The sequence below is a fragment of the Gymnodraco acuticeps genome, unplaced genomic scaffold (genome assembly GCF_902827175.1).
Source record: "Gymnodraco acuticeps unplaced genomic scaffold, fGymAcu1.1, whole genome shotgun sequence".
In the NCBI taxonomy this organism is placed as follows: domain Eukaryota; kingdom Metazoa; phylum Chordata; class Actinopteri; order Perciformes; family Bathydraconidae; genus Gymnodraco; species Gymnodraco acuticeps.
In genome coordinates this window covers 125,477-137,895 of record NW_022990032.1, presented here as the reverse complement: position 1 = coordinate 137,895, position 12,419 = coordinate 125,477, and the positions used below count along the sequence as shown (strand labels likewise).

The window sequence follows — 12,419 nt, the reverse complement described above, 5'->3', positions numbered from 1 at the left end:
CAGCTTTGATTCCATCAACTCATTAAACTTTTTTAAAAGCATACTTTAGTTCTGTGAAGGGATATAAGGGATATATGCACTGTACTTCACTTTATTTGATTTTGTCTGCTGAAAAGCAAATAAGCAAATGTCGGGTCGCGATTTATTGACAAAGGAAAAAAGTGCGTCCCGAGGCCTGACCAGTTGAGAACCACTGGTTTAGAGTGTTTAACCGGAATAACAGATCTTTCCAATCACCACTGATTTCAGGGTCAGGAGAAGCTAAAGTCATGTTCTTGGCTGGCTCTGGTTCTCTGTCAGTGTGTTGGTTACTTTTGTGTCATAAGAGCACAATGGACTTGTTTCTGTGCTTAATATTTGTTTTAATGCACATTCAGACTTCACTTAGAGCAATGATGTTTTAACACATTTCGAGCAGGTATCGCGTTATACACATTTACTGGGACTACCTCAAAGAGTTTGAACCTAACAATAATCACTGTCTTTAGGGTCAGGTTCTGAAGAGTCTCCAGGGTTGTCCTCAGTATCTGGTTGTAAATGTCTCTCTGGATCTGAGTTCCTGGCTGGTTCTAGTCCTCCACAGTCCTCTCCATCAGCTTCTGTTTCCATGTGTTCAGCTGAGATGCTGGCTGGAGGCTCTGCCTCTCCGTTCTCCTCAGTTTGAGTTTGATGAAGCTGTGAGGACTGACGACCAACACACTTATGGATTTTGACCAGATATCTCCGGGTGAATCTTTTGTCACAAACACTGCAGCTGAATGGTTTCTCTCCTGTGTGGATTCTCAGGTGGTACTTTAAATGTCCTCTCTGTCCAAAAGATGTCTTACAAATAGAGCAGCTGAATGGTTCCTCTCCTGTGTGAATTCTCATGTGGTACTTTAAATGTCTACTCTTTGCAAAATATTTCTTACAGACTGAGCAGCTGAATGGTTTCTCTCCTGTGTGGATTCTCAGGTGGTACTTTAAATTTCCTCTCTGTCCAAAAGATTTCTTACAAATTGAGCAGCTGAATGGTTTCTCTCCTGTGTGGATTCTCATGTGGTCCTTTAAATCTCCTCTCTTTCCAAAAGATTTCTTACAAATTGAGCAGCTGAATGGTTTCTCCCCTGTGTGGATTCTCATGTGTACTTTTAGATTTGACTTGCTGCGAATTTCTTTCTCACACAAAGAGCAGCTAAATGGTTTCTCTCCTGCACTACGTCTTGAATCACTGACAGGGTTTTGTTTATTTTTCTGAGACTTTGAACCTGGTTCTCTGGTCTCCTTCCAATCAGCACTGTCTTCAGTGTCAGGTTCAGAAGAGTCTCCAGTCTCAGGTTCTGAAGAGTCTCCAGGGTTGTCCTCAGTCTCTGGTTGTAAATGTCTCTCTGGATCCGAGTTCCTGGCTGGTTCTGGTCCTCCAGAGTCCTCTCCATCAGCTTCTGTTTCCAGGTGTTCAGTTTGTCTTTGATGAAGCTGAGAGGACTGAGGTTTCTCTTCATCATCTTCATTCTTCACAGGGACAGGAGTGAATGTGGACTTGGTGATATCAGCCTCCTCCAGCCTTTGAAGCTGCTCTCCCTCCTGACTGCTCCAGAGTTCCTCCTGTTCCTCTTTAATGTGTGGGGGGGGCTCCGGGTCCTCCTGGTCCAGACTGGAGCTCCACTCCTGCTGTTCAGGGGGAACCTCTTCTTTAACCACCACCAGCAGCTGGACGTCTGCAGGAAACAGGAAACACATATTCAGAGAAAACTGTAGAGTATTAGAATTTAAAATCTAACCACGATTAACACTTCTTTAACTTTGCAGCCCTTATCCATTCCTTATTTTAAATGCTTTTCCAGATCGGTCGGCCGTTCACGGAGTGTGAGGCCGTAGCCTTATAGTTTGTGACCTGTCTCCAGAGTCGTTAGCTGAGAACTGGTGTTGGGGTTTCTCAGAGTAGTCGTTTAGCATCTCTCACCGCCTCGCTAAACCTGTACTTGGACTCATACAGGTGCATCTCAATTCAATTCAAAACCTTTATTTATCCAGGTAAAATCCCATTGAGATCAATGATCTATTTTTCAAGGGAGACCTGCAGCAGTAGGTTCCACAAGAAGACATAAAAACATAAACAGAACAACAAAAGGACATCATACAGCAAAATGTACAGGGATTACAATTTACATATTTAACCACATGTACAGGTACCAACAGCATCTGATTTTGTAGCATCCAACCGAGCTTTAAAAAAATGTAGTGGTACTAGCTAGGTAATTTTCCGTTCTTTTTGCAGACTGTTCCATGTTAGTGGAGCTGCACATCTAAAAGCTTTCTTCCCTAAGACAGTCCGCTTTTGTTGTTCTGTTGTTTATGTCTTCTTGTGGAACCTACTGCTGCAGGTTTCCCTTGAAAAAGAGATCATTGATCTCAATGGGATTTTACCTGGATAAATAAAGGTTTTGAATTGAATTGAATTGAATGTGTGGGGGTGTTACGTGCCAGGCAGGCTGTACTGGTGTGGTTTTCCTTCCCTCCTGTGTTTCTCTCCCTGTCTTCTGCACAGCTAATCAGCAGCTGATCGGCATCTGCCTGTGCACCTGAGTCTGATGGCTGATTGGATCCTCTCCCCATCAGCTGGCCTATCAGCAGCCAGGGCCGACCATAAAGGAGGCACCCAGGAAGTCTTCTCGCTCTCTCACTCTGGGCCTGTTGCTGATGAAGGAGCCTGCAGTGTTTAGCAACTAATTCACTTTGTATTGTCAGACCTTTTTGAAAGTGTGTGTGTTGAGAGGTGGAGGAGTTAGGTAAGTCTGGGGTACCCAGTACATTTCTCACCACGTAGCTAACTAATGTTTAGACACACTAGGTTAGCGGATTGTTGCCACCCCTGTATATTGTTTTGTCAAAGTCTTTGTAGTTTAGTTAGTGAGGGTTTTTGTTTGAGTTTTGGTTTCAAAGGATAGATGTAGAGATAGGCCTGGTTTTGTTATAATTGTTTGGCAAAATCCTCCTCCTCCTCCTCCTCCTCCTCGAAAAAGAAGACTTCCCACGCATGGTTGCCCTTCTGTTTATTCTCCGCTGTGGCTCTTTTTCTCCCTCCCCGAGGCAAGCGTTTGCTTCTGTAATTCAATGCAATCCCTCCCCGTCGAGGCCAGCACTGTAATTCTCTCCGGTAGTCCACCAGCAGATGACAAACACCCACCTCTCCGCCTCTTCCAAGGGACGAGGCAGAGTTTGTTAGATTTGTTTTCGCTGGTCAACATGTCCGTTAAAGTTGAAATCTTCCAGACAAAATTAGAAAAGTACCGGTCAAAAGGTCTTCTTTGTTATTTATTGAGCTTTAAAACAAATGAATAATGACTCTATATAATCATATAAGAATAAAACACGGAGGACGGAGATCTCTTTTTCTCCCCCTCTTCTGAGAGCCCAGCAGCTGACCTCAAAGCATGCTCCCCTCTCCTGCAGGGGGGCGTGGTCAGCTGCAGCTCATTTGCATTAAAGCTATGTCACAGAATCAGCCCCTGCAAAAACAGGGCTGGAAAAGAGCAAATAGAGCGAAATGAGGCAAGGCTAAAATGCATGATCGGTTTGGTATTTTGAAAAGAAAAAGTATATTTATATAGGTATGGCCCTACAATATATTGTTCAAATATAGCATGATAGGTCCACTTTAATATAAGATATTTGTTTGAGCACTATTGATTGGTTGGCTTGGGTCACATGGATATGGGAGCACTCATTATAATCCTGTTCAACTTTTACCCCCATTTTTAGTGCCTGCTGAGAGGTGGTACTCTCCTGGGGGAAAAAGTACCCCAGTTCTGATTGGCTGGGCGAATTGCAAACCACGCCCGTAAAACTCTGAAATGTTTTGTAGAGCCGCCATTTTATTATCCTCGCATTAGCATTATAAGCATTAGCATTCGCCCAGCGCACAAACGCAGAGAGATTAACTTATGGCAACACAAAATAAAACATGGGAGCGGTGGAGATGAGGAGGTGTCGGCGTTCTGGCGATTTACTCGGAAGGCTTCAGTAGAAGCTGCTGGGAATCCCAGCAGCTTCTACTGAAGGCAGTCCCCAACTCCGGGGACTTCCGGCCCGGGACTTCGGGTGGCAGGATACGCCGTGAAGTCGTTTGCGGCCTGCCAGTAAACCCAAAGCAGAAGAAGACGAAGTGACATCAGCGGCTTCATTTGCGTAATCTTCTCTCAGGGAAAAGTACTCCGGTGTGAACGTGATCGGCTCTTAGTTCCATAGGGGAATTAAGTTCTGGGAACTAAGTACTGCAAAGTACTTGGTGTGAACGCGGCTATTGTGCATGTCCAAGGAGAATAAGTGGATCATTCCAATTTTCATTAAACCACATTATTTTGCAACAGAGTTTTTGATCTCAGAAAGTACTTTTTTGTAGCGTGTCACACAATATGCAAAATGTCAACACCCTTTCCGGATAATCTCATTTATTAGTGATTTGAACAAAATGTATTATTGGGGTAGGTTTTGTTTATCAAAATTGATAAAAAGGGAAGAATTGTTGGGGAAATATTTTCTTAGGCCCATAACTGTGACCCAGTTTATCAGTTTGTACTGACCTCACTGAGCACACGCACCTGTAGCTTGACTGCTGTGCTCTCAGTGGTTTGTCTCCCTGTTCCTGCCTGTTGGCGTCAGCTGAAAGAGGTGTTATGGTTTTATCTTGTTATGCACAATGTTGATTATTCTCTCAGAACCAGCTAAATACATGGGTCTGGGTAGAGATCCTCAGAATTGGTTTGGAATCCGTTGTGTCAACTCATGGCTCGTGACACGTCTTGTGAATTCTCCGGCCTCATACCAAAATGCAGATTTTCCCCATAAAATGTTAAAGTGATGCCAGAAAAACAATATTTATGTTCATCAAGAAACTGTATAATTACTCCAGAAATATGAACATGGTGTCAAATAGAGCGTCAGGCGGCAGAGACAGCTATTAACCTGTTAAGCCCGAAGCCTGTTTTTTTTTTCACGACACTGTGTCTCAGGGCATCTTAATATTTAAAGACCTATTAATGTGTTATACCAGATTAACGAGAAGAATCTCAGCTAACTAACGATATGAACCATTTTTACCGAAACAAAACACAAGTCTCACAAGAAGCGTTAGCATTAGCCCTTAGCTAAAACGGGCAGATGCTACTTCCGGTGCTAACTAGCAAAAACGATCTTTAAAAAACTTAATATTTTCTGCACAAACTACATATCATCTGAAAGCTGATACTCCACAGATTATTTTTGTTATAAGTATCATCACTGTAGGACACAAACTCACTGAGCTAGCAGCCAGAACAGAGAAGAAAAAAAAACAACAGTTTTCAAAACCATAACAATAATTATGTCTTACCGTTGCTGTTTTGTGATCAAAGCTCTTGTTCAAGGGAATAAAAACGCTGCTTAAAGTTAATCCAATGTCTCTTAGTCACTTTAGAATTGTTCCTGATAAACTATCATTACATTCATGGCAGCAGAGTAGGTATAAAGTTTTGCAGTCCCGAGCTAATGCTGTCTCACGTGCTGTTTACGCAAACCTCTCTCTACTTGACGTAAGTGTTTAGCGGGACTTACTAACTGTCACTCGATTCTATTGGCTCTAACGGTTCAGAAAAGGTGTCAATCACCCAAATCGACCAATGGGTTCCAAAGATAGGATCCTGCGTAGTATAAACTACGCCCGCTCCGGCTCCATTACGTATTACGCATCCAGAAGGGCTTCACCACCGAGCAGGTGCTAGAGATGCTAGCTGACGATAGCGGGGCTATGATCATTCCAGATGACTCTTCGTCAGATGATGAAGATCTCCTCCAGCCAGACCTGGATCCGGACAGTAGTGACTCGGATGTTGAACTTCCACCACGGGAAAGGTATGTCATCTCTGTTTTTATATATTACCAGGGTTTCCCACACATAGACTATACTTGGGCGGGCCGCCCAGGTATATTAACGGCCGCCCAAGTATATTTCACGACCCATTTTTTTTTAAAAAAGTTTTTATTTATTTATTTTTTTTATTCGTCCGTGACCACGACGCCATCTGCAATCGATTAACTTGTCGACAATGATCCCTCGCTCCCTTGCTCTGATCTCGCCTCGTTAAGTGGCCTGCCTCACACAGGGTGACTGGCTGTCTACATGATGTGGCCTGCCAACATGGCCACTGTCATAGAGATCATAAATCAAAGCCCTTGATTGGTCTCTGTGTGTCATTCAAGCTCGGGATAACCTCAGCTCAGGTGAGGTAAAGGACTCTCTGAGTGTTTAGATAGTTAACTTAGTCTAAATTCTCAGTGGGTCTCAAACGGTGTGGTCACCATTTATGTAAACACATATTTCCATTTGAGAGGGTAGTGATTGATCTAATGCAGAGGTGCCCAGTACGTCGCCCGCGGTCGACCGGTCGCCCGCGGGGCAAAGCTGGTAGATCGCGAGTCATTCTTAAAAAAAAAAATCCAGCTCCGTTAAAATAGACACAACAGGTTTTGATCCCTCCTCCCTGCCACTTAATTCAGGAGTTTACTTGATTGACAGAAAAAGCGACCTATCGCTTTCCAGTCTGTTAACCCAGAATGCAAAGCGATACAAAATCAGTCAAGTGCCGGGAAAACTCAAATTAAGTTAAAGAGACAAACAACAACATGAGTGCGGGACCGAGCAAGAAGCTAAAGACAAACCACTTCCACCCAGAATGGGAGGAAGAATATTTTGTTGTGATGTCACATTCAAAGGTTATTTGCCTTATTTGTAAAGCAAGCGTCGCTCTGCCAAAGAAAGGTAACGTGGAGAGGCATTATCGGAGTGTTCACAAGGCATATGACAGCGACTTCCCTCCGAGTAGCGAGTTGAGAAAGAGAAAGGTCATGTATTATTGCTACACAAACATGATCTCGCAGTCTTAGTGTCGCCAACTCGTTTCTAATATGCAAAAAGACAAACAAATGCGTCTATGGTCGGTGTATTTTTGACCTTTCCAATCCAGACGAGATCTCTCTCCCCCGTCTGTGCGCGAGGAGGCGGGGCAGTTTACACACACTCGGCTGCTACAAGCAGCAACACACGGAGGAGATGGCGGAGAGAAGCGCTCCAAGGTGTGGTTAAATGTTACCCGTCTTGAGGTGGACAATTCTCGTTGCCAAGAGTGTTCAGCATGTGAGGGCGGAAACACGAGCAATGTGTCTAAACATTTATCAAAAGTGCTCCACATCCAGACGGAGAAATGCACCGGGTTCGACTGTCTTTCTAGCAGCTCTGTAGCTCCATCCACGAGGAACGTTTCCACGTCAGGTGTTATGTATGCTAGCAGCCACACACGGAGTTAACTCATGATACAAACATGGGTTAATGATTAGAGGAAACTGAGTTACTCTTTATTTTGTTAAAGTTTCAGCTATTCTGTTTACAGTTCTGTCATTAGATTATTTAATAGGATTTGTTAAAACATTGTTGTTTCTTTTGATGCGAAATATTATTTATTTTATTTAAATAAAAAGCAATGTTAATTTTGTAAACAATTTGTTAATTTAATAATATATGTATTTTTGAATCAAGTATTCATCTTTATTGTCTTCATTGTTAGTTTCCACATGCCTAAAACAACCTCAAGCTACATCTAAAAGTTGATGGCTAAATAAGAGCGTTTGAGAAATTGTGCAAGGCATACAGTAATAGTCCGAATAGTCGATTAGTCGTTTCATTAATCGAAAGATTAATCGATTATCAAATTAGTCGTTTGTTGCAGCCCTATTATCCCATGTATAAATAAAACGTGTTATTCAGCAACCCTTGCAATTTGGGATTTTATTTTTGGTTGGTAGACCTCGGTGAGCTGGTCATTTCAAAAGTAGCTCACCAGCCCAAAAAGTGTGGGCACCCCTGAATGGATAGTGAGGTGGGCTGAAGATCGGAAGGCTGTGAGTTCAAATCCCGCCAGGAACACCACCACTAGTGTGCCATCTTTACGCAAAAATGATTATACAAAATGATTATACAAAATGAAAACTTTTTTTTTTGTGTGCTGAAGGCCCTGCTGAAGGCCCTGCACCTCCACCACTCACATGCATGCCCGAGTATTATGGAGAAGATGCCACCAAGGTCAGGAAGAACTGCAGGAGGTGCCTAGATGCTGGACTCAAAAGGGTGAAGACACCTGTGTACTGCAGGAAGTGCCAGGTCCCTCTGTGCTTCACTGTCAAAAAGAACTGTTTCAGGGAGTGGCACGACCTAAATACTGGAACATTCAGGTAGGTATAAAGTTCAGGTAGGTATAACGTTTTGAGTGTTTATTTTAAAAAAAATACTTGTTTTTATATACCTAGTGTGATTTTATTGTATAGTACGTTGGTAAAATGTTTGTTTTTACATGCCTATAGTGTGTTGGTAAAATGTTTGAAATAAATCTGCCCCAGTTGGAGTCAAATGTTACCTATGTTTCCGTTTTTTTTTTTATTGTGCAAGTACACTTACACACAATGACCTACAGTGTAGTTTTATTGTATAGCGCGTTGGTACACACACACACACACACACACACAAACACTTATTTTTTTTATTTGTTTGGGGGGAATGAATACCTATAGTGATGATTCAATGTAATACAATGATTTGTATAGTCTGGTACCTGAAAAAGGTCAAATGGCACTGATGGAACCAAATGTGCCCAAAGCTTATTCCGCCTGGACTTTATTTTCATAAACCTCTCTAAAAAGGTCAAATATCACTTGTTTTGCCTCAATCTTGATACAGGGTACTTATATGTTATACTTTGGATTCCTAAAGCTTTTAGGCTACTAACCCATCATTCAAGGTTGGTCTTCACTATAAGTAATGGGTTTTCTTTAGGCGGAGACAGGAATTTACATGTTGTTGCTATGTTCCATCTGAATTTACTCTGACACAGAAACATCTATTTTGATTCTGACACTTCTACATCCAACTCACAGATGTAACCTTGCTTTGATAACCACAATTATTCATATAAACCTTTTAGAAGTGAAGTTATAGTCATTTGTTCTGGGAATGTCATTTTCGAGCCTGAAACCTGAAAAACAGGCTCGGGGTTTAACAGGTTAAGAGTCTAACGAGTTAATACAGAGTCTAAAGAGTGAGAGAGAGTGAATAAAGAGGGAACAGACCTGCTCTGTGGATCTGAAGCTGAGGCTGTAAAACAGCGTCCAGTAGTTTCCGGTGTCTCTCGTTCTCCTGTTTTGAACGAGACAGTTCCTCCTCGTACTTTGCTATCGTTCTTTCAAACAGAACAAAGATGTCTTCAGCAGCCGCAGTGAGTCGCTGCTTCACCAACGAGAGCAGCACAACACTCATGTTTACTAAATCACCACTTCCCGTTTCTCTCACTCTGTGTTGCTAGCTTGTTACCAGCTAGCATGCTAAGCTAGCTTCTAGAGTCCGAGCTAGAGGCTTCAGAAGAAAGAGCACAAAGTCAGAGGTTCATCCAGACACACAGACGATGGATGGATCAGCTGTGCACACACACTTCCTCAGGAACACCGAGAGAGAACCATGGATGTAGCGAGAGAACACACGAGAGAAGCCACGAGACGCGATCTGGTTCCATTAGAAAGAGCGAGACCATCACTTCCGGTGCATCACTTCTTCTTCTTCACTCAATTTAAAGGCGGATTGCAAACAACTTTAAGGGGCATACCGCCACCTAGTGTACAGAGTGTGTATCACCATTATCATCCTATCACCACTTGTGGAATTATACCAGCGGAGGCTGTGGCGCAGTGGATTATTAGAGCGTTGGTTTTCGGATCAGGGGAGCACAGGTTCAAATCCCACTGCAACGACATGCTGTTGCGTGTCGTTGTGTCCCTGAGACACTAAACCCCAAATTGCTCCTGTGGGGATTGCCCGCAGTATTGAGTATGTAAATCACTTTGGATATAAGCGTCTAACAAGTAACATGTAATGTAATGTATAATACCACTGTATTTACGTTGTTTTAAATTCTTCCAATCAATCCTGTTTCACTCAAATACTTAAGAATGGCCTTCCTGGTATAGCTCTTACCCCCTCACCGTCTGTCCCCAGTGTCCCCATCAGGCTCCACTCTCTATCCTGCCTCTCTGACCCTGTCTCTTAGTTTGTCCCTCTCTGTTTTGTACATGTTGCAGTGTAATATGATGTGTTCCACATTTTCTTTCACTCCACGGAGGAGATGTCGGAGAGAACGCGCTCCGAGGTGTGGTTAAACTTTACCCGTCTCGATGCTCGTGGACTAAAGTGCAATAAGAGTTTAGCATGTAAGGGCAGTAACACGAGCAATTTGTCTAAACATCTTGCAAAAGTGCACCACATTCAGACGGAGAAATGCACCGTTTTCGACTGTCTTTCTAGTAGCTCTGTAGCCCAATCCACGAGTAACTTTTCCACGTCAGGTATTATGTATGCTAGCAGAAACACACGGAGTTAACTCAATTAGGAGGACTGTCTGAGGACCACAGATGGAAATGAGCTATTAGCTATAATCTGGCATATTGCATCTCTTCTCTTTGCTGAGATTAATGTATGCATGTTTACAAAATAAATAATTATACAAACATAGGTTAATGATTAGAGGTAACAGAGTTATTTATTTTGTTAAAGTTTCAGCTATTCTGTGTAAGAGTCGGTGAGGAGCTGATAATTTATTCCTGGAAATTACTCAGACCTACTAATTGACCTAACCGAAGTTATTGAGTCTATGTAAGTTTACTGCTTGGCTCAGATCCACCAACATCAGCAAGATCTCACCTCAATTCAGACGACCCTCTTAATCGGTTTAAGCGATCCCGAAGGATTTTGATATCAGTAAATGAGGTGTGGCCCTACCTAGGTGTGTTTGTGGCATTACATTTACATTACATTGCATTTAGCTGACGCTTTTATCCAAAGCGACAATAAGTAAATTCGACCAGGCAGTGTGCAATCTTACCTTTGAAGCAGGAGAGGAGAGCGCAGATGTCTTTTAAGTTGTTCCAATCCAAAAGGTGGGATCAGTTTATTTGAAGAAAAATAGGTCCAAACTAATACAGGGTTTTTACCTTCTCTCGTTACAACATTATAATCATACTAAACATATCATGCTGGGGTTATTTTCTAATCTAAAACCTTAATTCATAGTTCACCCATTAAAGTCTTCCGACAAAATCCAAAAATAATTTCCTCGTGGTGGCGACGGTTCTCTAATTAGTTCTAAAATCCCGACACATTTAAGAATAGTAGGTTATATCTCTCACAGGCTCCGCAAATGAGAAAATATTTTCTGTTTTATATTAGATTTCTTGTTTTATATGTAATGTCTGCACCATGACATCAAGTCAAATTCCTCGTAAGTGTGAACCCACCTGGTGATAAACCTGTTTCTGATTCTGAAGTCTCAGTAAGCAGTGGTTAAGTTCAATGATTAAATCTTCTCTAACAGTTATTGTCAACTGTATGCTTTCCAAAGCAGATAGTGAGTCTGTGCATATCACCACCCTATCAGGTCTGACCTCTTCAACCCATTGTAGCCCAATAATTGCTGCGAGTATTTCTGCTGTATAAACTGACAAGTTATTTGACACTCGTTTTGAGAATGATATTTTGAATTCTGGGATATACACGCCTATCCCCACGCATTCTTTGGCGACCCCGCTCTGTATCACCGTGCTATTATAAGATAGATAGATAAAGAGAGAGATAGCTAGATGGATAGATAACGTTGCTATGTTTATTTTTATTAAAAAAATGAAGAAAAACATTCGTGCAAAATCGCAGAGACTAATTCATCAACAATTCTTTATTAAACTCTGATTTTTACAGTAATAATAATAATAATGGGTTTAATTTATAAAGCACTTCATATTTGATTTCAAATCCTGAAGTGGAGGCGTGTGGTGCAGTGGGTTGAGCGTTGGTGTTCGGATCAGGGGGTCACAGGTTCAAACCCCACTGACGAGACACTTCACCCCAAATTGCTCCTGTGGGGATTGTCCACAGTATTGAGTAGGTAAGTCGCTTTGGATAAAAGCGTCTAACAAGTAACAAGTAATGTAAACAAAGTAATTGAGTGCTACAAGCAGTACTGATTAACACTGCTTCACATTCATGAATTAGAGTGTTTGTATCAGACCTTCATAGGTAGAGGCTGTCCAGTAGAGCTGATGTTACTCTAGCTATCCTGAAGGTGGCAGCAGAGGAACACAGGATATATATTTATATAAATAGAAATAAAGCAATGAAGTCATTAAATAAATAAAGTAAGGCAAGGCAAGGCAAGTTTATTTATATAGCACTTTTCAACACAAGGCAATTCAAAGTGCTTTACAAAAAATGAAAGAGATTAAGAAAATGGCATTTAAAATCAGTCATTAAAAAGAAAAGCTAATAAAATAAACATTAAAAGAAAAAATACATGGATAAAAGTTACAGTGCAGTC

General features: G+C 41.8%; 1 protein-coding gene across 1 annotated transcript; it reads right to left on the bottom strand.

The window, feature by feature from the left end:
* Nucleotides 1-272: 272 nt before the first annotated feature.
* On the bottom strand, nucleotides 273-9,597 carry LOC117545321 (oocyte zinc finger protein XlCOF22-like). Its single transcript, XM_034215048.1, has 2 exons — nucleotides 9,133-9,597; nucleotides 273-1,697 (listed from the first exon to the last, which is right to left on the bottom strand). The coding sequence occupies exons 1-2, from the start codon at nucleotides 9,317-9,319 to the stop codon at nucleotides 466-468; spliced, it is 1,419 nt and encodes a 472-aa protein (XP_034070939.1). The 5' UTR covers nucleotides 9,320-9,597; the 3' UTR covers nucleotides 273-465.
* Between the last annotated feature and the right edge of the window lie 2,822 nt (nucleotides 9,598-12,419).

Bases quoted from the DNA above. Each gene is read 5' to 3' on its own strand.
- LOC117545321 (XM_034215048.1), bottom strand. From the start codon at position 9,319: ATGAGTGTTGTGCTGCTCTCGTTGGTGAAGCAGCGACTCACTGCGGCT. The intron at 1,698-9,132 runs GTCTGTTCCCTC...TGTTTCCTGCAG, and splicing joins GCTTCAGATCCACAGAGCAG to ACGTCCAGCTGCTGGTGGTG.